This window comes from Ictidomys tridecemlineatus, chromosome 16 (assembly GCF_052094955.1).
Source record: "Ictidomys tridecemlineatus isolate mIctTri1 chromosome 16, mIctTri1.hap1, whole genome shotgun sequence".
NCBI lineage: Eukaryota > Metazoa > Chordata > Mammalia > Rodentia > Sciuridae > Ictidomys > Ictidomys tridecemlineatus.
In genome coordinates this window covers 7,788,151-7,814,802 of record NC_135492.1, presented here as the reverse complement: position 1 = coordinate 7,814,802, position 26,652 = coordinate 7,788,151, and the positions used below count along the sequence as shown (strand labels likewise).

The window sequence follows — 26,652 nt, the reverse complement described above, 5'->3', positions numbered from 1 at the left end:
CTAGGTAGAGAAGAAATAGTAGTAGTCCAAGTTTTTGGCATTTGTTAATTTCTTACCTTTGTTATTATTGATTAGTCTCACAGAAGGGGATGATTATATTCTCTAATTTAAGGAGACATTTATAAATACTTATAAATTAATTGTTGATTTGCTTTGAGTTATAAAGCACAAAGAAGAGCCCAATTGATCATGAAAATTAGGACTCAAGCACTTTTTAAAATAATTTTAACTTTTGAATATTAGAACCTATGAAAAATGCACATTAATTCTAGCTGAGATTGTAAGTAGTTAAGTATGCCATTATTTTACTATTTTGCTTAACATGTTTCAATATTATCTTAGTAAATCTCCATAACAACCTGGTGAAGTAAAGTGATACAACCCTTATTTTTTAAAAGGCCTTAAGCCTAAGAGAAAGAAGTTGTGCAAGAACAGAAAACTATTTTTTACAGAGACAGGGCATTTTCTGAGTTTAAGCTACACTAGTTAATATATTTACCTCTCCTGTTCTCAATTAATGATCATTTCACCTTTTTTCTTCTTTCACTTCAAGCTATCAGTGCAGTGACACATGCAATTACCCCAGCTACTTAAGAGCCTGAGGCAGGACAATTGCTTGAGCCCAGGTATATAAGATCATGAAATACCATCTCACAAAACAGAAAAAAACAAACATTTTACAAATAATTTTCAAGTTAACAAAATGTTTATAGGGCATACAGATTAGGAGAGCATATGAAAAAGTTCTGATACTAGATCTAAAACATTATAAAGTATTGAATTATATTTGGTCAGTGTTTTCATATGAGTGTTAAAATACCAATTTTATTGCTTTTTTTGAATATAGAAACAGGAACTTAATACTTCAATACATGAAAGCACAATCTAGAACATCAGTAAATTTCAATCCAGGTAAGACTTAAAAAAATGAGTTACTCTTGGTGTTCATGCTCTGTGTAAATAAGAGTAAGAATGTTTGATCACAAAAGAAGAGTGGAAAAAAATAAATGTTCAAATTCCATTCATATTTTTTATATCTTTCTTGCTCATATAGAATCCAGGATATCTTAATAATTAACTATAAGAAATTTATCATCTAAATGATATTGTCTGAAGAAATTTTACATAAATTTTGGCCCTGAAATTTTATGTCTTTGCAGAAGTAAGAATATTTTTAAATTATACATTCTGTTTTGTATATGGTCACATGATAGCAGATTGGACTTGTTATAAAACCAGGTGTTCTTGTCAACTGTTAATATCAGCTCCTATTGAGTGCCTACATTAGTGAATTTCACAGTGATATTTCTATACACACATATACAATACTTGAATCCGGACCACTCTCCTCTTTTTCCCTCTACTCTCTTTTTCATCCCCGGTTACCTTCCCTCTTCCTTAATGTTCCCTCCATCATTTTCTAGTCATTCTTATTTTCTTCCCAGATTCCACATGTTAGGGAGAGAATGTGATAATTGGGGTTTTGTTTCTGATTTTTTCACCTTAACATGATGACCACCCTTTCCATCCATTTTACAATTATTGTCTTTGTTTCTTTTTTAACATTTTTATTTGGGGTTTGAAATATACCATTTCCTGGGCCTTAAAATTTCTACTCAGAAATCTAATATTTTTCTGATATGTTTATATTTGCTTTGGCCATTATTATAGAAAGCTTTCATTGCCTGTAGCCTGTACCTCTTCTCCATTATGTGTACCAGTGATTCATAAAAGTAGTCTATGAATTGTGTCTAGTGGTTTTGTAATTTGTTTACAGTTATTTTGATTGTTGTTGATATTGTCTGAATGTGATATTTCATCATCAACTTCAAGCTCTGGTATTTTTTTCTTTCACTTGATCTAGTCTATGGGTCTAACTTCAACTGGATATATTTATTTGAGGTATTGAGCTCTTTATTTTCAATATTTCTAATTGATTCTTTTTCAGAATCTGTATTGAATTGTTTTTTCATGCCCTGCATTGTTTTCCTTAATCTACTCAGTTTTTCTTTGCTTCATCTTTGAAATAATTCACTATTTTAACATTTTTTTGAATTTTATTCAGGCATATTTTATATTGCATTATCTTTGGAAATAGTTTCTAGGGTAATTAACTATAAAACAGTCATGCTATTTTGCTTTTCATCTTTCTTATATTTATATATTGAAATTTGTACATCTTCAAGGATATATATCTTTTCCACATTTATTTGAGTGTCTGCTTAGGAAACAGTTTCCCTGGATGATGTGTCTTACGCTATTGATTAAATGTGTGATATTGAATTATTTTCCAAATGGTGTCTCTATTGTAGTTTCCTATGTCTTATCTGTGACTCCTGAATGGTGATAGCTTGCACTGTTAAGTAACAATTTTCTTTGTCAGTGTTGTGAGAGTGGAGTCATGTTAGTGAAATAGTGATATAGGCAGTAGAGTATCTGGAATGCATTTTCTGTGGTGGTTCCTCCATACTTGTCAATAATATGGTGTCTGCAAATATATGGGAGATACTTAGGCTGAGAACCTGCAAAAATGAAGATCTCAAACTCGCATAATTCTGTAAGAGTTTCTTCATTTATTTCTAGTCTTGATTTAGTGTGTCCAGACCATTGAATTTTAGCCATCTCTTTCCATTACTAAACGTGTGCGTTAGGTTAAAGCTTTTTATCGCTGTTCTTATTTTTAATTTTTTTTTCAGCACCAGGTTTTATTTTATTTTTTAAATATGTATGACGGTAGAGTGTATTTTTTACATACATGGGCTACATCTAATTCTTTTTAGGATCAGAGAGAACTTTTGGCCTTTGGTTTTTTTGGTATTGGCTTATTTCACTAAGTATAATAGTCTCAAGTTCCATCCATTTACCAGCAAGTGCCATAAATTTCATTCTTCTTTATGGATAAGAACTACTCCATTGTGTATATGTACCCCATTTTCTCTAACCTTTCATCTGTTGAAGCTCACCTAGGTTGTTTCCTTAGCTTAACTATTGTGAATTGGGCTGCTGTAGACATTGATGTGGCTGTGTCACTGTAGTATATTGATTTAATTGATTTAAAGTCCCTTGGAGATATATATATATATATATATATATATATATATATATATATATATATATATGCCCAACTCTCCATCATGTCAACTTAGGAACTGATTTCCTCAACAAGACTTATAAATTGCAACAAATAAAATCAAGATTCAACTGGGGTGATACCTGGTTGAATGGTTTTTCCATTCCACATTCTCAGAGGAATCTCCATACTGTTTTCCAGAGTACTTGCACCAATTTGCAGTCTCACTAGCAAAGTATGAGTGTAACTTTTTCTCACATTCTCTCCAGCATTTATTGTTACTTGTATTCTTGATAATTCCTATTTTGACTGGACCAAGAATGGAATATCATTGTAATGTTAATTTGAATTTTCTAATTTCTAGAGAAATTTAGCATTTTTGTGTTTTTTTCTACTTTTTATTGATTGTATAATTTTTTAAGTGCACGATAACAGTGGAATGCACTACAATCCTTATTACAAATTTAAAGCACAATTTTACCTCTGAATATAAAGTATGTTTATATCAATTTATGCCATTTTACATGTACTATTTTGCACTACAATTCGGTTTTTTATTTTTATTTGTTTCAGTTAGTTACACATGACAGTACAATGACCTTGACATATCATACATTTGAACCACATGAGATACAATATCTCATTTTTCTGAGTATACAGGTTGTAGATTCACATTGATCATGCATTCACATATATACACCAATAATAACAATGTCTATTCCATTCTACTATCCTTCCTATCTTTCCAACCTCTCCTCTCCCCTTCCATCACTTCTCTCTTCTTAATCTAAGGTAGCACTATTCCTTTTTATCTCACATCTTCATACATGTGGTTTGTATAACAATGAGGCTCTCCTTCCACCATCCGTGCAATTCCCTTTCTCCCTCCCTTTCCTCCCACCCCTCTTCCCTGTGTATAGGTAATCTTCTTCCCATGCTTTTTCTCTCTTCCCTATTTTGAGTCACCTCCCTTATATCAGAGAAGACATTTGGCATTTGTTTTGGGGGGACTGGCTAAATTCACTTAGCATAATCTGCTCTAATGCCATCCTTTTCCCTGCAAATGCCATGATCTTATTATTTTTTAGTGCTGAGTAATATTCCATCATGTATATATGCCACGTTTTTATCCATTCATCCATTGAAGGGCATCTAGGTTGGCTCTACAGTCTAGTTATTGTGAATTGTGCTACTATATCATTGATGTTGCTGAGTCCCTGTAGTATGCTGTTTTTAGGTCTTTTGGGTATAGTCCTAGAAGAGGAATAGCTGGGTCAAATAGTGGCTACATTCCCAGTTTTCCAAGGAATCTCCATACTGCTTTCCAAATTGGCTGCAAAAATTTACAATCTCACCAGCAGTGCAATTCTGATCAAAATCCCAATGACATTCCTCAAAGAAACAGAAAAAGCAATTATGAAATTCATCTGGAAATATAAGAGACCCAGAATAGCAAAAGAAATTCTAAGCAGGAAGAGTGAAACAGATGGTATCACTATATCAGATCTTAAGCTATACTACAGAGCAATAGTAACAAAAACAGCATGGTACTGGCACCAAAACAGGCTGGTGGACCAATGGTACAGGATAGAAGACACAGAGACTAACCCACAAAAGTACAACTACATTATATTAGACAAAGGTACTAAAAGCATGCACTGGAGAAAATATAGCATCCTCAACAAATGGTGTTGGGAAAACTGGAAATCCATATGCAACAAAATGAAATTGAATCCCTATCTCTCACCATGCACAAAAGTTAACTCAAAATGCATCAAGGGTCTAGGAATTAAACAAGAGACTCTGCATCTAATGGAAGAAAAAGTAGGCCCTAATCTTCCTCATGTGGAGCTAGGCCCCAACTTCCTTAATAAGATGCCTATAGCACAAGAGTTAAACCCAAGAATTAATTAATTAATTTGGGATGAATTCAAACTAAAAAGTTTTTTCTCAGCAAGAGAAATAATATGTGAGGTGAATAGGGAGCCTACATCCTGGGAACAAATTTTTACCCCTTACACATCAGATACAGCTCTAATCTCTAGGGTATACAAAGAACTCAAAAAGCTAAACACACACAAACACACACACGCACACACACACACACACACACACACACACACACACACACACATAAACCAATCAACAAATGGGCCAAGGACCTGAACAGACACTTCTCATAAGAGGATATACAATCAATTAACAAATATATAAAAAAAATGCTCACCATCTCTAGCAATCATAGAAAGGCAAATTAAAACTACCCTAAGATACTATCTCACTTCAGTAAGAATGGCAGCCATGATGAAGACAAACAACAACAAATGCTGGTGAGGATGCGGAAAAAGGGTACCCTCATACACTGCTGGTTGGATATTGAGCATTGAAAAAATATATTTGCTCACCAATTGTATTTCTTGTTCTGTGAACAACCAGTTTCAGATCCTTTGCGCATTTATTCACATCCTATGACCACTAGAAGAGAATATTAACTATATTGGGTTGTGTGTGTGTGTGTGTGTGTGTGTGTGTGTGTGTGTTAAGTTTTTGATTTTTTTTTTCATGGGAGCAAGTAGTGGGGATTCAACTCGGGGGCATTCAACCACTGAGCCACATCCCAAGCCCTATGTTTTATTTTATTTTATTTTTATTTTTTTTGTTGTTGTAGATGGACACAATTTACTTATTTACTTGTTTATTATTTATTTATTTATTTATTTTTATGTAATGCTGAAGATCAAACACAGGGTCTTACACCTGCAAGGCTAGTTTTCTAACACTGAGCCCCATACCCAGCTCTGTTTTGAATTTTATTTAGACATAGAGTTGCTCAGTGCCTCACCATTGCTGAAGCTGGATTTGAACTCTTGTTCCTCCTCTTTCAGCCTCCTGTGCTGGTTTGTTTTGAATTCGTTATATATCCAGAAGACTAATGTTCTGAGGTGCAGGTGGTAAAGATTTTCTCCCATTTTGTAGGTTCTCTGTTCATGTTCTTGATAATTTTCTTTCCTGTGAGAAAGCTTTTTACTTTGTATCCTTCCCATTTATTGATTCTTGGTTTTATTTGTTGCAATTTAGAAGTCTTATTGAGGAAGTCAGTTCCTAAGCCAAGATGATGAAAAGTTGGGCCTATATTTTCTTCTAGTGGGTACAGGATGTCTGGTTTAATGCCTAGTTCCTTGATGTACTTTGAGTTATGTTTTGTGCAGGGATAGGGGTAGGGGTTCAATTTGATTCTGCCGCATGCATATTTCCAGTTTTCTCAGTACCATTTGTTTAAGAGGCTGTCTTTTCTTTTAATGTATGTTGTTGGTGCCTTTGTCTAGATTAACAAGACAGTATTATGTGATTTTTGTCTTTGTGATGTCTTTTCTGTTCCATTGGACATTTTGCCTGTTTTGGTGCCAATCTCATGCCATTTTTGTAGCACTATAGTATAATTTGAGATCAGATCTTGTGATGTCTGCTGTCTCCTTCACTTTTTTTCACTAAGGATTGTTTTGAATATTCTGGGCTTTTTGTTTTTCCAAGTGAATTTTATGATTGCTTTTTCTATTTCTTTGTGAAATATCGTTGACATTTTAATAGGGGTTGCATTTAAACTATAGCATTTTGGTAGTATGTCAATTATGGTAACATTAATTCTGCCAATCCGTGAACATTTGAAATATTCCATCTTCTACGGTCTTTTTCAATTTCTTTCTTTAGTGTTTGGTAATTTTCATAATAGAGGTCTTTCACTTCTTAGATTGTTTCCTGATTATTTTATTTTTTAAATTGTTTTGAATCCATTGTGATTCATCAGCTGATGCATAATTTGTGTACAGGATCAAAATTGATTTATGAGTGTTAATTCTATATCCTGCTACTATGCTGAGTGTGGTTATGAGTTTTAAAAATTTTGTGGTGTAGTTTTGTCTTCTACATATAAAATATTGTTGTCAGCAAATAGGAATATTCTGAGCTCTTCTATTCATATTCATATCCCTTTAATCTCTTTTTCCATACTGCTCTGGTTAGAAATTCAATATTCATATGTTGAATAGAAGTGGTGAAAGAGGGCACCCTTGTCTTTTTCTAGTTTTTAGAAAAAATGTTTCATTGTTTTTCCATTTGGAATCATGCTAGTCTTGGATTTTTAGGTATAGAGCTTTTAAAATGTTCAGTTACATTCATATTATCCCTATTTTTTCTACCATTTTGAACATGAATGGATGCTGTATTCTGTCAAATGCTCTTTCTTCAACTATTGAAATAATTATGTTATGTTTTTTTAAGTTTATTAATGAATCCTGTTTTGATTTCCATAGGTTGAACCATCCAAATTTTTACATAATGCCATATTAGTAACTGTTGTATTCTGCTACCTTTCCTATCCTCTACTATCCCACCTCCCCTCCTCTCCCATCTTCTCTTTCTACCCCGTCTACTGTAATTCATTTCTCTCCTTGTTCTTTTTTGCCATTCCCCTCCCAACCACTTATATATAATTTTGTATAACAATGAGGGTCTCCTTCCATTTCCATACATTTTCCCTTTTCTCTCCCTTTCCCTCCCACCTCATGTCTCTGTTTAATGTTAATCTTTCCCTCCTGCTCTTCCTCACTTCTCTGATCTCAGTTGCTCTCATTATATCAAAGAAGACATTTGGAATTTGTTTCTTAGGGATTGGCTAGCTTCACTTAGCATAATCTGCTCTAGTGCCATCCATTTCCCTGCAAATTCCATGATTTTGTAATTTTTTGTGCTGCATAATACTCCATAGTGTATAAATGCCACATTTTTTTTTTATCCATTCATCTATTGAAGGGCATCTGGGTTGGTTCCACAGTCTAGCTATTGTGAATTGTGCTGCTATGAACATCGATGTGGCAGTATCCCTGTAGTACGCTCTTTTAAGGTCTTCAGGGAATAGTCCAAGAAGTGCAATAGCTGGGTCAAATGGTGGTTCCATTCCCAGCTTTCCCAGGAATCTCCATACTGCTTTTCAAATTCACCGCACCAATTTGTAGTCCCACCAGCAATGTACAAGTGTACCCTTTCTCCACATCCTTGCCAGCATTTGTTGTTGTTTGACTTCATAGTGGCTGCCAATCTTACTGGAGTGAGATGGTATCTTAGGGTGGTTTTGATTTGCATTTCTCTGACTGCTAGAGATGGTGAGCATTTTTTCATGTACTTGTTGATATATCCTCCTCTGAGAAGTGTCTGTTCAGGTCCTTGGCCCATTTGTTGATTGGGTGATTTGTTATCTTATTGTTTAATTTTTTTGAGTTCTTTGTATACTCTGGATATTAGGGCTCTATCTCAGGTGTGAGGGGTAAAAATTTGTTCCCAGGATGTAGGCTCCCTATTTACCTCTCTTATTGTTTCTCTTGCTGAGAAAAAACTTTTTAGTTTAAGTAAGGTCCCATTTGTTGATTCTTGTTATTAACTCTTGTGCTATGGGTGTCCTATTAAGGAATTTGGAGCCCGAGCCCACAATATGTAGACCGGAGCAAACTTTTTCTTTTATCAGACGCAGAGCCTCTGATTTGATATCAAGCTTCTTGATCCATTTTGAGTTAACTTTTGTGGATGGCGAGAGGAGGGGATTCAGTTTCATTTTGTTGCATATGGATTTCTAGTTTTCCCAGCACCAGTTGTTGAAGATGCTGTCCTTCCTCCGTTGCATGCTTTTAGCCACTTTATCAAATATAAGATAGTCGTAACTTTGTGAATTAGTCTCTGGGTCCTCTATTCTGTACCATTGGTCCACCCGCCTGTTTTGGTACCAGTACCATGCTGTTTTTGTTACTATTGCTCTGTAATATAATTTGAAATCTGGTATCGCTATACCGCCTGATTCACACTTCCTGCTTAGAGTTGCTTTTGCTATTCTGGGTCTTTTATTTTTCCATATGAATTTCATGATTGCTTTATCTATTTCTACAAGAAATGCCGTTGGGATTTTGATTGGCATTGCATTAAACCTATAGAGAACTTTGGGTAATATCACCATTTTGATGTTAGTTAGTTAGTTAGTTAGATGTTAGTTCTGCCTATCCATGAACAGGGTATATTTTTACATCTTCTAACATCTTCTTTTATTTCTCTCTTTAGGGTTCTGTAGTTTTCATTGTATAAATCTTTCACCTCTTTTGTTAGGTTGATTCCCAAGTATTTTATTTTATTTTTTGGTGATATTGTGAATGGGTGTTTTTCCTCATTTCCGTTTCAGAAGTTTTGTCGCTGATATACAGAAATGCCTTTGATTTATGCGTGTTGATTTTATATCCTGCCACTTTGCTGAATTCATTTATTAGTTCTAGTAGTTTCTTTGTAGACCCTTTTGGGTCTTCTAGGTATAGAATCATGTTGTCTGCAAATAGTGATAATTTAAGTTCTTCTTTTCCTATTTTTATGCCTATAATTTCTTTTGCCTGTCTAATTGCTCTGGACAGTGTTTTGAGAACTATATTGAATAGAAGTGGTGATAGAGGGCATCCCTGTCTTGTTCCAGATTTTAGAGGAAATGGCTTCAATTTTTCTCCATTCAGAATGATGGAGCCTGAGGCTTAGCATAGATAGCTTTTACAATGTTGAGGTAGGTTCCTGTTATCCCTAGTTTTTCTAATGTTTTGAACATAAAGGGATGCTGTACTTTGTTGAATGCTTTTTCTGCGTCTATCGAGATGATCATATGGTTCTTATCTTTAAGTCTATTGATTTGGTGAATAATATTGATTGATTTCCGTATATTGAAACAGCCTTGCATCCCAGGGGTAAATCCTACTTGATCATGGTGCACAATTTTTTTGGATGTGTTTTTGTATCCGATTCGCCAGAATTTTATTGAGGATTTTTGCATCTAGGTTCATTAGATATATTGGTCTGTAGTTTTCTTTGAGGTGTCTTTGACCGGTTTCGGAATCAGCGTGATGTTGGCCTTATAGAATGAATTTGGAAGAGCTCCCTCTTTTTTTATTTCCTGAAATAACTTGAAAAGTATTGGTATTAATTCTTCTTTAAAGGTTTTGTATAACTCCGCTGTATACCCATCTGGTCCTGGGCTTTTCTTGGTTGGTAGTCTTTTGATTGCTTCTTCTATTTCATCCATTATATTGGACTGTTCAAATTGTGTGTATCCTCCTGATTCAGTCTGGGCAAATCATATAACTTAAGAAATTTATCGATGTCTTCACTATCTTCTATTTTATTGGAATATAGGTGGTGCCAGTGATTGAACCCATTACATCATGAAATTGAGGCACATTCTCTGTGAGTGGGCTACATTTAAAGCTGTTGTCTTCCACTTTTAGTACTTTTTTTCATCAGTATAGGACATGAGGGCATATAGATTGCATGCTGAAGAAGTGTGAAGTCTACAAAACATCTTCCACTTATGAGGAGGATTGAGAAAATTTACATCATATTGTATAACACAGTACTAAATGGACCATTCTGCTCTCCTGGGACCAGATAAACTCTTTTTTATGGAATTTAAAAGTCTCAATAAATCATAGTTTGGGCTGGGGTTGTGGCTCAGTAGTATAGTGCTCACTTAGCACATGATAAACACTGGATTCGATCCTCAGCACCACATAAAAATAAATAAAATAAATTGTGTCCAACTACAACTAAACAATATTTTTTTAAAAAGTCATAGTTTATAAAATTGTCATCAAATGGTCTTTTACATCTACCTTGCCATGTGAAATAAGACTAGAATGTGAATAGCATGCATGAATTTAAATACTCCTCTTCTTTTGAGTGGTGAATATAAACTCAGTTTATATAGTTTTAACAGTACAAGTCTTTTGTACTCCTCCTCCTCCACATCATCATCATCATCATCACCATCATTGTCAGCATCATCATCATTATTTATTTCACTGTTGGGATTGAAGCCAGAGCTCCTTCATTCTATGCAATACATTACCACTTAGCTCTTTCCTCTGCCCTACCAGGAGATTCTCTCAGAGTAAATGTCTTATTCGTTTGTTGTTGTTGTATTGTTTTATAGTTTTAATGAAGTGGGAAAGAATTTCTTCTATATGTTCCTGATCTGTTTACCGCTTTTCTCTAATTTCTGTAGATGTTTTTTTTCCATACATTTGTTGACCATCTGTATTTTTTTGTGAAGTGCCTGTTGAATTTCTTTGCTCATTTATTGAATGGGTGGAGGTAGGTGATGATGTTATTATTAGTTTTAAGCTTTTTTGTTATTATTATTATTATTATTATTATTATTATTATTATTATTATTATTATTATTATTTCTATCCTGGAAGTTAATGCATTTTCTGAGGTGCGGTTGGCAAAGGTATTTTTTTCCTATTGTGTTGGCTCACTTTTCATGTTCTGGGTTTTTGTCTTTGCCGTGAAGAAGCTTCTTAGTTTGATGGAGCACCATTTATTGAAAATTGATTTTACTTTGTGTTGAGGGGCCTGCCCTTTCAGCATCTACTCTTGGGAACTTGAGGGCATACAGAAACCCCTCCAAAGACAGTTGCAGATAATTGCTTCTGCTATATTATGCAGCAAAACTAGCTTTCATAGTGGCTATGTTCCAATTTACATATAGCAGTCATGATAGGCCAGAGGGGATACACAACATATAATATTATGGGAGTCCTGCCACCAAGAGTCTAGCAACTGCCTTGTACCAACTGGGGAGTAATTTCTTGTCAAAGGAGCAGGTAAATGGTGCTTGCCAGTGTTCTGACAACACTCTGTTCCAAAACATGGTGTTGTATGTTAGGACATCCCTGCTGCACAATGAGAAAGATGAGCATTCCTCCATGTAGATCCAAGGTCAGGCCCACCAACAACTTCTTTTGCTTTAGAGATTTTATTAGTAAGTCAGTTCCTGAGCTGATATGTTGGAGTTTTGGGCCTACGAATTCTTCTCTCCGGTGCAGGGATTCTGGTCTAATACCTAAGTAATTGATCCACTTTGAGTTGATTTTTTGTGCATGGTGGGAGGATTAGGGTTCAATTTAATTCTACTATATATGGATTTCAAATTTTCTCAGCACCATTTGTAGAAGAGGCTATCTTTGCATCAGTATATGATATTTGTGCCTTTGTCTAGTATGAGGTAATTGTATTTATGTGCGTTAGTCTCTGTCTTCTGTTTCATTGGTGGTCTTACCTGTTTTGTTGCCAATACCATACTGGTTTTGTCTTTATAGCTCTGTAGTGTAATTTGAAGTCTGATATTGTGATACCTCCTGCTTCATTTTTCTTGCTAAGTATTGTTTTGGGTATTCTGGGTCTCTTGTTTATCTAAGTAAATTTCATTATTGCTTTTTCTGTTTCTGTGGGCTCTGAAAGGGAGTTGCATTAAAATTTTATAGCACTTTTGGTAGTATGCTAATTTTGACAATGTTAATTCTGCCTATCCAAGAACATGGGAAGTCTTTCCATTCCTAGGACCTTCCTCAATTTATTTCTTGAGTGTTCTGTAATTTTCATTGTAGAGGTCTTTTACCTTTTTTGTTAGATTGTTTTCCAAGTGTTTTTTATGCTATTTTGAGTAGGATAATTTTCCTAATTTCTCGTTTAGCTCATCTTTTATTGGAGTATAGAAACAAAGTTGATTTATGAATGTTACTTTTGTATCCTGAAATTTGATGAATTCATTTGTGTTCTAGAAGCTCTCTAGTGAGTATTTTTTGAGGGGATCTTCTTAATATAGAATCACGTTTTCTTCAAACAGTGCTCGTTTTAGCCCTTCCTTTTCTATTCATATCCCTTTAATTACATTCCTTTGCCAAATTGCTCTGGCAAGAGATTAAAGGGCCTGATTTGTTCAGCTCTCTATTCATCATTCAGTTGTGAATTTTGTCTTCTGGTGTTTTATTCACTTATGATCTGATAGATTGCAGAGTATTTCCTCTACATTTTGCATTTGCTAAGGGTTGCATTGTGTACTAATATAAGTAGTGAAAGTGGGCATCCCTGTCTCATTGCAGTTTCTAGAAGAAATTCTGTAGTTGTTCTCCCTTCATAATTATGTTGTCCTTGGTTTTGTCATGTATAGCTTTTACAATGTTGAGCTATGATTCCTTCATTCGTATTTTTTCTAGTGTTTAAAGCATGAATAGATGGGGTTTTATGTAAAAAATAGATGCTGCATCTATTTTGATAATCAAGTGTTCTCATCTCTGTATCTATTGGTGTGATGAATTACATTTATTGATTTCCATTTGTTGAATCAGTGTTGCATCCTGGGAAGAAACCCACTTGGTCATGTGCACTATTTTTTAAAATATATTTTTGTATGAGATTTATCAGTATTTTATTGAGGATTTTTGCATCTATGTTCATCAAGGATATTAGTCTGAATTTTTCTTTTCTTGATGTATCTTTGTCTGGACTTAGTATCAGTGTGAGATAGACTCCATTTAATGAATTTGAAGAATTCCCTCTTTTTTCAATTTCATGAAATATTTCGAGGAGGATTGGTGTTGGTTCTTCTTTAAAGGTTTGGTAGAAATTGGCTGAGCATCCATCTGGTCCTAGGCTTTTCTTTGTTGGTAGAGTCTTGATGACTTTTTTATTCTCATTATTTGAAATTGATCTCTTTAAATTTTCTCTATACTTCTGGTTAAATTTGGGTAGCTCATGTCTCCTGGAATTTACTGATGTCTTTTAGATTTTCTAGCTTATTGGAGTATAGATTTTGAAAAAATAGCTTCTATTTATGCTCTGTTTCAGTAGTATCTGTGCTGATATTTCCATTTTCACCATAGGTTTTGGTACTTTTCATTTTTCTCTGATAGTTTGGTTAATATTTATATATTTTGTTCATTTAAAATTTTTGATTCATTTCTTTTTCAGTTTTTACATCTTGATTTTATCAATTTCATCTTTGATTTTTATTTTTTTCTTTATTTTGCTGATTTTAGTGCTTTTCTCTAGGTCCTTAAGATACAATGTTAGATTATTTTACTCAGTAACTTTCTATTCTTTTAATGTATGGGCTCAATGCTATAAACATTTCTCTTAGGACTACCTTCATAGTGTCACAAAGGTTTTTATGTATTGTATCACTATTCTCATTTACATTTAATTTTTTATTTAAACTCTGATTTGTTCATCTATCTGTTCATTATTCAATAGTGAATTTTGTCTCCTAGTGTTAGTTTTTTTTTTTTTTAATTTTCATCTTGTTGATTTCTAGTTTTATTCCATTATGGTCTGACAGAGTTCAAGGTACTAGCTCTATTATTGGTATTTGTGAAATGTTTTTGCTTTATGTACTAAAATATGATCTATTTTGGAAAATGTTCCCTGTGCAGCTAAGAAGAAAATGTATTCAGTCATTGACAAGTAAAATATTCTGTGCATTTCTGTTAAGCCTAAATTATTTATTGTAATTTTAATTTTATATTTAACTTTTGTTGCTATGATCTTTCTAGTGATGAGAGACACATCTTAAAGTTCCCAATATTATTGTGTTGTGATATGTTTGATTCTCTATATTGAGAAGGAGCTCTTTGATTACTTAGATGCTTCATAGTTTGGAGCATATATATTTACCACTATTATTTCTTTCTGTTGTATTACTCTACTAAGCAGTATGAAAATGGAATTTTTTATCTGTTCTGATGAACTTTTGCTCAAAGTCCATTATATCAGATATGAAAATAGATACACCTTGTTTATAAGATCCATGTGAATGATATGTTTTTTCCATCCTTTCACAGTTAGTCTGTGTATATATTTGTCTAAGAGGTGAGTCTCTCGGAGTCAGGATATTGTTGGGTTCTTTTTTTTCCAAATCAATCTGCCAGTGTATGTGTGTTGATGAGTTGATTCCATTAACATTAAGTGTTATTATTGAGACATGATTTATGTTTCCTGTTATTTTGGTTCATTTCTAGTTATCAAGTTGAAATAGATTCTACTTTGATTAACTATTCTTTTAGTTTCTGTATGTTTGCATATTTTATTTTTTCTTAATAAAATATTTATTGAGTGTGTTTTATAATGCCAGCTTTCTAGTTGTGATTTTTTTAACTTTTGTTTATTATGGATGTTAATATCTCATATTAAAATCTGATATAATTTAGTATTCTATGCAGAATCCGTTTTCATTCAGAGCTTAGTATATATTATTTCAAGACCTCCTTGCTTTTAGGGTCTTTGAAAAAATCAGCTGAGATCTGGATCGGTTTGCCTCTGAATATGACCAATGATTTTTCACTATCAGGTTTTAAAATTCTATTATAAGTAAAATTCTATACTTATTCTGTATGTTAGGCATTTTCATACTATTGTGGCTAGGAGTGTTGTAATTCTATATATTAGGAGTTGTATATATCTCCTGTGTTTAAGTTTTCATTTCATTCTTAAGATTTTGGAAATTTTCAGTTATTTCATTGAAAAGATTGTTCATTTTTTGTTTTGAAATTCAATACCTTCATCTATCACAGTGAATCTTAAATTTGGCCTTTTCTTATTATCCCATATATATATTTTTAAAATTCTCTTCATGGTCTGGTAACATCTTTTCTCCATGATGAACTTTATTTTCAAGATTATGCACTACTTCTTTATTACCTAAATATATGTCCTTTAAGTCATCTAGTGTACTGTTGATGCTTTGCATCGCATTTTTAATTTGGTTTATTGATTTCTGAATTTTGAAAATTTCTGATTGATTTTTCTTTAGAACTTCTATTTCCTTATTGATATTTTACTTCTTGTGTCTTCTCTGTTATTTTACTTTTTACATTATCTTTTATCTCATAGATCAGTTGAAGTATAAACTTTCAAAATTCCTTCTCTGATATTTTCTTCACTGTGGTTTTTGTGGAATCTGCTTTTGAGTCATTCTGGTTTGTTTGGGATGCTTTGTTCCCTTGCTTGTTCATATTGTTTGTGTGTCTATTCATGTATCAAAATGGATCTCTAACAACAGAACTTCTATTCTGTGCATTTCTAGTGATCCTGTAGATATCTTTTGGCTCACAGATTAGGGGGGGAACCAAGTAATTGCAACAAACTGTGCATAAAAAATATAGAACAAAATTGCATACTTAATTTTTATTTTCACACAAAGTTAGTTGGCACAATAAACAGAAATGAATCAACTTATATCAGTAACGACAGTAAGTAATCATGAGTTATATCTTTCATAAAATAAAAGAATAGGTGTTTTCTATAGCTTCAATTGTATTAGTTGTTGCTTTAGCATTAGTGGTGGTGTGTGGAGTTTTATAAACCAAGAGTTCTGGGAGAAATTAAAAATAGAGTTCATTATGAAGAAATAAGCAATGGTGATAGAAAAGGGTTAGCAGTTTCAAGATGTGAGTAGGGCAGAAGCAAAGAGATATATGATGTATTGTTTAGGAGGAAGAAGAAAAAACAAGTAAGAGAAATAAAGAGTAAATTGAGAATAATAAAATTTGACTGTTTGTAAAAGAAAAGAAATAGAAACAAAAGAAATAAAAGGTTTGAAACAGAACACAAACTCAATCCAAAATAGGCTAATTGAAAACTTTAACCCTTAACAACAGAGTAAGGAAAAATAACTATGTTTCAGAATAGTACAAATGAGAAAGCATAAACAAATATGTACAAGTGTATGAATGTCCTTCTTGTATCCATCAGTACACATACGAAAACTAAAAAGAAAAAAAAAACAGGATTGTTACTGAGAGTATGTGCTTGCTGTCTCTTCCAAAGTGTCTTTCCATCTTTCAGTTTCCATTCTCCATGGGATGGTATGGGGAGCTGTGAAAGGTGTTGTCAGCTCCACCCCCAGGGTATAGGTCATGCTAGGTTCTACAATATGTTCTCAGGGGAGGCAGTGAGGTCCTTTCTTTGCCCCAGGTGTTTCACTTCATGGGGAGTTACTGGGCATAAATAAATCAGTGCACACCTAGGACTCTACTTTACTCTTCTCCCCAGGGCTACATTCATGGGACAGGGATGCCAGTCCTTTACCAGTTCTGTTTTTTTCAGGGTACTGTTCTTTCTTACCTCCTTAGGTCTACCCTCAAGCACCAAGGTCCATCACTCCTGCTCATTGAGATTTTGAAGCAACTGCCACTTGTCTTGGTCACAGCTGTGTCAAGAGAGGAGAGGAGGACAGGCTCTCTTTGGCCTATCTGACTAGTGTTACCCCCAGGAGAAATACTGTCCATGCCAGAAATTCTCCTGATTTGCTAGGCTCAGTTTATGTCTTGTGGATGGTGTCTGCCAGATTTATATATCGCACTGAGCCCCAACACATGGATCTAAATTCCCAGTCTGAGTTGGTGCCATTGCAGTGCAGATGTTTAAATATGTCTCAAGCTTCAACTCTCTGTAGAGTAGGCAGACCGGTGGTGACTTTCATGCCACAGTTTAATGAGTAGAATAGCTTGACCCTTTGGTTCCACATTCTGCATTCCAACACTGTCTGCTGCACTTTTCATATATATAATTAGTTTTAGGTAGACACAGTATCTTTATTTTATTTTACATGGATTGAAACCAGTGCCTCATGCATGTTAGGCAAACACTCTACCACTGAGCCACAACCCTAGCCCCTTGTCTGCATCACTTTTCAGTCTCTTTTTGTCCTAATGTACTGATTTCTCCCAATCACATCAGATCCTAAGCTCCAGCTCTGTTTCTCATCTTTGTCTGATATATCCCAAATTTCCCAGTTTTCAAGGTCTCTGTCCAATATTGAGTATCAGTGGCATGCTTATCTCCCACCTCACAGAGAAGCAGTTTTAGAAAATCCACTTCCTGCTAATTCACCATCATGTCTCCCCTTGTTTGACACATATATTTATGCTACTTTATTTGACAATGATAAGGTTTTCTTTCATTTTTACAACTTTTAATAAGGATTATGATTATGGGACCAATGATTTACTTTTAATTATCAAACTTTTATAATTCCTGTTGTTTCTTCCTTGCATTTGATAAGTACAAAGTGGAAAACATAGGAGTTGTTAATGCTTTCATTACTTACCTGTCATAAATACAATTAATATTAATTCTAAAACTTTATCTGAGTATGGGTCTGGAGGAACATTTTATAACAAAACTTCAGAGTCATAAAATTTTATATTTTATATTTCTGTTTTTGATTAATTATATATTTTACTGTTTTATTTAGTAGTGAAAGAAAGTCCTAAAGATGACTCATTAAGAAGGTATGAATTTATAGATTTTCAATAAAAAATGTCTATTAACTAAGTTTAGAGTGAAAATAGAAGGATTTGTTGAGTATTCTAGTGTGGGACAGACACCATATTCAGTTAACATTTGTTTTCTAAAGTTATCTTATTAGCACTTTGAAAGTATCTGTGCTATTATAATCTGTTAATTATTAATAAAGAGCTGTCATTCATAGAGGCTGACTATTTGTCCCATATTTGTGTAATTAATAAGTTTCAGGCCTGTGTTTAGACTGTAGTCTTACCTGGCTGACAACTCCAGTGTGTTGTTCCACTGTACAGGTTGATACCAAGTGGGACCTATACAGGAAAAATCAATTTTAAAATTTATTTCAATGTGTCTGACAAATGTATTCTAAATAACATATATATTCACATTTTAACTTTCATATTGTGTATCATCAATTTAGAAAGTCAAAGGCAGTTGTGCGTTAATTCTGATTTATATTTTACCTGATAAGCCAGGTTGTAGTCCAAGATTTTGTCCTGATATTGACAGTTCCACTAGTAATCAGGATTTTTTCTTAATATATCAAAAGCTTTTATGGAAAATGTCACAGAGCTATGGCCTCATGGTTTCTAATAAACAAGAAGATCAGGAAAGTGCTGTAGAGAAATTATTTTACTGAAAGTTATGAAAAACATTATTTAGACAATGTTGTATTACTTATATTATTCCTTAGAGGACATTCTATTTTCTCTACTTCCTGATTTTTCAGTTAGTTTGTCTTCAAGTACTACCCCTAACAATTTTATGAAGACTTTTACTTTTATACTTTTTTTCCTTTTTATGACTATAACCTTTTATTTAATTTCTATTTGTATTTTCTGTTTTGTTCTCTTTGTGTTTCTGTTTTATTTTGTCAATTGAAAATTTTTTTTCTCCTGACAAATCAAAAGTTTAGAAATTTCAGAATTTTAAGGAATTTTAGAAACCTTCTAGTCTTTCAGCATGTGTTCTACATGCCAGCCAAATGATAGTTTTGAGGATGTACCTGAAACTTAAATATATTAAAGGGAGTTTTCTGGGTACAAACAATGACAACAATGAGATTTAAACTCCAGTTTTTTAATTCTGAGCTCAGTACATTTTCTGGTTATCATTTTTAAGATGGTTTTTAAAATAATAGATTGAAGATTGACTATAGGATCCCAACTAAAGAGGACAAGACTAGAATTTTTAAGTGAACACAGTGGTAGAGGATCAAAATTTAACTAGTGAAGGAAAGGGCTATAAAAGTATTCACCCAGAGTAAAAACACTGTGTTGGGTAGGAATAAGTATTTTAAAAAAGAGACCAAAATCTTAGAGTTTATGATTAATTTGATGAGCACAAAACAGGAATGAAGGACACAGAATATTAAAAGCTCTCTATAAAGACATATTAATACAAAATTTAGAGGAAGTCTTAATAGCTTGTATTTTGCCTGTTTTCATCTCTGCGATGCAAGAATGGATTAGAGACTAGTGAAACAGACTGTGGAAATTGTTAGAATACATGAATCTGTGGCACAAAACAGGTTTTCATTCACCTTCACTTTCTTTCCAAATTGCTGATGTCCTTAAAATGTACATGTAGTGCTGGGCAAAGGAGTGATTGGCAGGGAAAGTTATTACAAGTTTCAGTTGAGTAGTTGGAAAGGTATTCAGACAAGCCAATGATTGAGACTCCATTTAGTTTAACCTTGTGTCAGGAATCTGAATATTTAAGGGATGTAGATTTCAAGTTTAGAGACTGCCACTGAGTTTTGCAGATGAGTGACTGGGAAATGGATTCCCAGAGGAAGGAGGGTATTTACATAATAGCTAGGGAAATCGAGGTACAAATACCAAGACTCTGCTTTTCTGGCAGTCTTTCCCCCTGGGTGTCTGAGTGCTTGCTAGTTTATGAGGACCTGAATAAAGTGAGACCTATACAGGAAAAATCAATTTTATAATTTATTTCAATGTTTCTGACAAAGGTATTCTAAATAACATATATATTCACTTTTTAACTTTCAATAATTTTTGAAGTTCCATAGAACTCTGTGTATTATTTGTGGGTAGAGGGAATAAATAGTGTATTATTATTGGTGATTTCCATGCTGAAGAACAACATTGCTTAGTATTTGACTCCTGGATATTCACGAGAGAGAACTGTGCCTCTTGTTATCTTATCTTGTGTTTCCAGAGATTAGTTTCAGTTCAGGTGAAAAAAAAATGTCAGCCATTAATTGGGTTTTAAATTCAGCCTTCAAGACAGGCAATTTTCAAGAACAAATTATTATCTGTTTCTGCTCATGTATTGGGTATTGCTCTGAATTAGAACTAAGAGTGTTTTAATATCTATATTGTATATTTTATAGATTCACAGCAGTAGAGTCAGAAAGAGGTGAACACAAGCTATATTTTTAATTGGAGGTCATATTTTAATTAATCAATCAAGAAACACCAGTTAATAAGTTATACCTTAAATTAAACAGAGTTTATTTTAAAAAGAAAACTATTTACCATTTTTGTTATACATTTTTGCCTTAAAGATCTATCAAAAAATCACACTCAGATGATTCCTTGTTTGCAATGGTTCGGGACAGCTATGAAGCTCCTATTAAGGTAAAGTGATCTTTTTTAAAAACCTCATGTTCTTGCTCTGAATTTTGTGTTTTAAGATGTTTATGCTGAAAATTTAGCTATATTTTTCTTATATTTTATATGAATATTTGCTAAGAATCCATTTTAAAGAATTATGTTGATTTTTTTTTTAAAAAATGCTCTTTGTATCACTGTTCTCTCAAGTACTTGGGGATCGTGGGGGCTGGAAGTAACAATAGGCTGTGAAATACATAGTGAAAGAAAAATTGCATTAGAAACAGCTTTCTAACTGTAGAGGAAATATAATATTTATTCAAGGATTTTTTGTATCAGTTTTCATTGCTGTGGTTTTTAAATCATTCTTACATGACTTACAATACTCATGCCTAAATTAATGTTTATAAAATTGTGGAATTTCCCTGGTGCCTTTAGTTTGGAATATATAATATACATTGCACATAACTTTTCTTTTTTTTACTTGGACCCTTGATATGTTGATATCATAGCATTTTAGGAGACCTATATTCTCTATTTCTTTCTGTGGCTCCATATTTATACTAAAGTAATATTGGGAATTATGGCAACCCAGAAATCTAGAATCTGTATCTTAATACTTGTATTAAAATGGCTTGCATATCCATACTTTGAGTCTTTCCACTAAAAGTGACAGTAATTTAAAAAAAAAAAACTATAAGTAAATAGCAGAAAGATTAGAAGAACAGAAGGAAGTACTAGGTCCTGAATTAGAACAAATTATATTCTATGCTTTTATAATTATATTCTGGTATATAACTTCTATTTTGATGTATAACTGAAAAGAACCAATAAAAATTCTAAAGAAATTTGAGGTAATGAAATTTTCTAAAAATTTACTCTTCATCTAATCAAAGAATAAATGGTGTGAGAAAAGTAATAACCAGTTCTGGAAGCAGAAACATTCAGAATTGTTGTTTTTCCATTATAGTTTCTTAAAATATATAGATTCTATGTCAAATTTTGAAATTTCAAATTTTAGATGTTTCTGTATTTACTTACTTTAATGTTTATTGTAGAACACTACTATTTTTATAAACTATTCCAGGTTAGGAAATATATTTGCAAATATCCTGAAGAAGCTAAAAGAAGGTTAAATGTAAACGATATCTGTTGTTTTTGAAATTACTCTAATTTTATTTCAGTTATGAAGAGCTAATGGATAAAATTTATTATTCGTTTATTTGTATGTTGAACATTTCCACCTCTAGTTTTCCATGTGAGAGAAATATATGATACTTGTTTCCTGAGTCTGGCTTACATTATTTAATATTATGCTTCCCTGTTTTATTCATTTTCCTAAAATTAACTTAGTTTTGTTGTTCTCTATGCATAGAAATCTTCCTTGTTTATATATACCACATTTTCTTTATCCATTCTTTTATTAACTAGCATCTAGCCTGATTCTATAACTTGCCTATTATGAATAGTGTCATAGCAAGATGGGCATATGTATATCTCTAAAATAAGCAGACTTTAATATTTTCTGGTAAGTACTGAGTAGTATATTTGAATAATAAAGTAGTTCTATGTTCAGTTTTTGAGTAGCCTTCATATGAATTTCCATAGTGATATAGTAATTTATGTTCCTGCCATTCACATGTAAGAGATTTCTCTCCTCATCTTCCCAGTATTATTTGCCTTCTTGATGATTGCTTTTGTGAACGGTGGAAAATGGGAGGAGCTTGATGTTGTTTTGATTTGCATATTCCCAATTGATAAAGATGTAATGATTTTTTTCCCTGAAATGTTGGCCATTTGTATCTCTTATTTTGAGAACTAGCTGTGCATTTGCTCATTTATTAAAAAGGTTCTTGTTTTTCTGGTGTTAAGATATTTGCATTAATATTTTTAGGATATTAATCCTCTTTCAGAAGAATAGCTGGCAAAGCTTTTCTTCTTTTCTGGAGGCTACCACTTCTTACTGTTTTGTGTTTCACTTACTATGCAGGAATTTTTCATTTTGATGCACCCTCTCTTATCCATTGTTGCTCTTATTTTCTGAGCTGTATGGGGCTCTATTCAGGAAGTGATTGCTTACATACTGAAGTGTTTTCCATATATTTTCTTCTAGTATTTGTAAACCTTCTAGTCTGGTACATATGTCTTTAGTCCTTTCTGAATAAACTCTTGTACAGTGTTAGAAAATAGGCATCTAGGTTTCTTCTTTTACATATAGATATCTAGTTTTTCCAAAACTATTTTTAAAATGTTGTTTGTCTTTTCTCCAAAATATGTTTTTGGTGTCTTTGCCTAGTATCACATGACTGCAGCCCTGGGTTTGCTCTCTGACTTCTTTTCTATCCATTGGTCTATGGGTCTTTCTTTACACCAGGACCATGGTTTTTATTACTATGGCTCTGTTTTATATTTTGAAATTGGGCATTGTGGTTTATTCATTGTTTCTCTTATGATCAGTAGCACTTGGTCTAAGTATTTTTTTGTTTGTTTGTTTTTCTTCCATACAAATTTAGAAGTGGTTATTTTCCCCCCATTTCTGCAAACAATATCATTTGAATTTGAATGGGAATACATGGAATCTATAATTCATTTATGGTACTATGCCCATTTTCACAATATTAATTCTGCTTCTCTATGAACATAGCAGATCTTTTTACTTCCTATTGTTTTCTTATTTTTTTTCCTTTAATGTGTAATTTTTTTTGAAGAGGTCATTCACTTACTTGTTTAGGGTTATTCCTAGCTATTTTTAAAGTTATTTGAATGAGCTGTTACTCTTGCTTTATTCTCTCTAGGTTTGCTATGGTATATACACAGTTTATTTTTATATGTTTATTTTTTATCCTGTTACTCTGATGAATTCATTCATCAAAGTAGAATTTTCATAATATATTATTTATGTTCTTCTAAGAATAGGACTAAATCATTTGCATATAGAAATAATTTAACATTTTAACTTTCCTATTTGAATCCCTTTTTTTCTTTTTCTTTTTCTAAAATTTTAAGTACTGTGATTAGTGAGATTGGCAGCAATGAACATCCTTGTGTATTTCCTGATTTTAGAGAAAATATTCTTCGTCATTTTACTATTGGCTTTGGATTTGGTATACTTGGTCTTTATTTTAATAAAATTCTCCTATTTCTAATCTCTCAGGGCTTTGTCATGAGGGTCATTGAATTTGTCAAAGGCTTTTCCTGCCGCTTCTTAAAAGATCATGTAATTTTGCTCTTGATTCTATATGTGATTTATTAGTTTTATTGATTTGGATGTATTGAATCATCCTGGATCAAAATCAGCTTTTATGGATTTTTTTTTTGTATGTCACTAGAGTCTCAAACCAGGAGCATGGTACGAAGGAACCACATCCCCAGCACCTTTTATTATTCACTTTGATAACAGGTCTCACTAAATTTCCCAGGCTGGCTTTGAAATTACATTGTTCCTCAAACAACCTGATGCTTTTCTGAGAGTATAGACCTACACCACTATGCCTGATATGTATGTTATTTTGTAATGTGTTGTTGAATGTGGTTTGCAAAGATTTTATAAGAATTTTTATACTATGTTCCTCAAGGATATTGATATCTAGTTTTTTCTTGTTCTGTCCAATCTTCACTTTTCCACTCAGGGTAATACTTTTCAGAATTGCTTTGGAAGCATCTTTCCTTTGCTCTTAAATGTAATGGGGGATTAATATCAGTTCTTCTTTAAATATCTGATAAAATTTAGCCATGTATTCACCTCTGAACCTCTGGTCCATAAGGCTTTTTATTATTGCTTCAACCTAATTGCTTGTTATTGAGCTATGGTTTTCTCTAACTATTTGATTCAACATTTTACAACATATTTCATTAATACCACTTAGATTTATTTATCTTTCAATTTTGTTCTTTAAAATAGTCTAAATTTTTCACATTCATTGAAATATAAGTTTTCTAATAGTCTCTAGAAATTTTCTGGATTTCAGTGGTAACTGTTTTAATATTTCACTTTTTGTTTCTAGCTTTATTCATCTGTATCTCCTTTTTTCTTTTAGTTCCCTTGGCCAAGGGTTTATCAAGTTTATTTACCATTTTAAAAACAAACTATTTGTTTCATTATTACTATATTTTTTTTAAAAAATTATCTATTTTATAATTTTGGCTCTGACTTTAATGAATTCTTTTCTTGTATTGGTTTTAGAACTCATTTACTGAGGTTTTTCTTAGACCTTGGGATGCATTATGAGGTTTTTAAATTGAAATATCTTAGATTTTCAAATGGAGGTAGCCCTTAGTATAAACTGTCCTCATACAACTGCTTTTGGTGGATTAGTGGAGAGATATCGGAAGGGTTAGAAAATGTACTGGGCAGTAAGATTTGACTAAATATAGTATATGCAATTCTGTATAAGTTATAATGAACCCCATTATCATTTATATATATATATAATCCACAACCCTAGCCCTCGTATTGATAGTTCTCTATTGTCCTTCTATCCTGGTTTTATAGACTTAGTAGACAAATGAATATAATATTTGGCTGATTTGCAGAGTATATATAACACTGTGATATAAAATATTTCAATTTTTAACGTGTACTTCTCTAGTTTTTAATCTAATTTATTTCAAATCTGGAAAATTAGGGGTCTCCTTAGAATACTGATTAGGCAATCTTCATATAATTCATTAGTTGTTTAATTTTACCAGACGACTATCTCTCAGATTCTTCCTCAGAATAGTGTTGGTCATTCATTTGGTGATGCACATCAAAGAGAAAAAGATGGTATAAATGGACATACAGAAGGTAAGAACCACTCATTATAAAATCATTGGATATAATGCATGTTTAAAACATGAGCACTAGTATGATTTAATAGTGGAAGGAATGAAAATAATAAATAGTATGGGAGTTGAAATAGTGTATCTTATCAAGTTGCAACCACAAGGGAAGTTGGAGTGGTCCTAGAGGAGCTGAGTTATTAAGTCCAGACCTGCTGAAATTAGAGAAAAGTTGGGACATAAGAAAGGGGAGAGAAGAATTCAGAAATGAAGAATGAGAAAAGACTATAGACAACAACAACCAAAAAAAAAAGAAAGAAAGAAAGAAAGAAAAAGAAAAAATAAGCAGATGCACATTGATGATGGCCTGATGAAACATTCCTTGGAAAGATTATGACTTCTAATACATCTACAAATTGGACTACAAAATAGGGAGAATTTTAAATAGATGAAATAAATGGCCAGGCACATGGTGCATGCCTATATTCCCAGTGGCTCTGGAGGCTGAAGACGGAGAAATAATTTTTATTTTGAAGCCAGCTCAGTAACTGAATGAGGCCCTCAGGTATTCAGCAAAACCCTTTCTCTAAATAAAATATAAAAAGGGATGTGGATGTTGCTCAGTAGTTAGACACCCATGGGTTCAATCCCCAGTACCAATAACAAAGCAAAAAGAAACATCAAATAGGAATGTTAAGTTAGAGGAATTGGTAGAAGATTAAGCATTCGTAAGAACTCTCAAATTTTATTGAATCATATGTTGGGGACCATGTACAAAATGTATGTTTTGACTCAGCAGGTCTTTGGTTCTACACCCTGAATACATTCAAAGATGCTTCCAATGCTCCTTGATTCACAGACTACATTCTGATTTACAAGAGCAGTTGAATGAATTGCCCTTTAGAAAATCTGAATTAAGAGCCATTGTGTTTTAGTTCATGGCATAACTACATTAAATTAGAGAATAAATCTTGCTTTGTTTTTGATTATATCTGTTGGCAAAGAGGAAGAACAAATGGATGAAACATAGAAATTGTATTTTTTAAAATATTTTTTGTAGTTGTACACAATAAATTTATTTATTTA

The 26,652-nt window shown here is 32.8% G+C and overlaps 1 protein-coding gene across 1 annotated transcript in view; it reads left to right on the top strand.

Moving 5' to 3' along the window:
• The window catches only part of LOC144371428 (ankyrin repeat domain-containing protein 26-like), a 56,446-nt gene that overhangs the window by 10,381 nt on the left and 19,413 nt on the right, over window positions 1–26,652 (top strand). Inside the window, exons 3-4 of the mRNA XM_078033748.1 lie at window positions 20,760–20,832; window positions 25,495–25,591. Of these exons, the coding sequence (XP_077889874.1) occupies window positions 20,760–20,832; window positions 25,495–25,591 (170 nt within the window). The remainder of the gene's footprint in view (window positions 1–20,759; window positions 20,833–25,494; window positions 25,592–26,652) is intronic.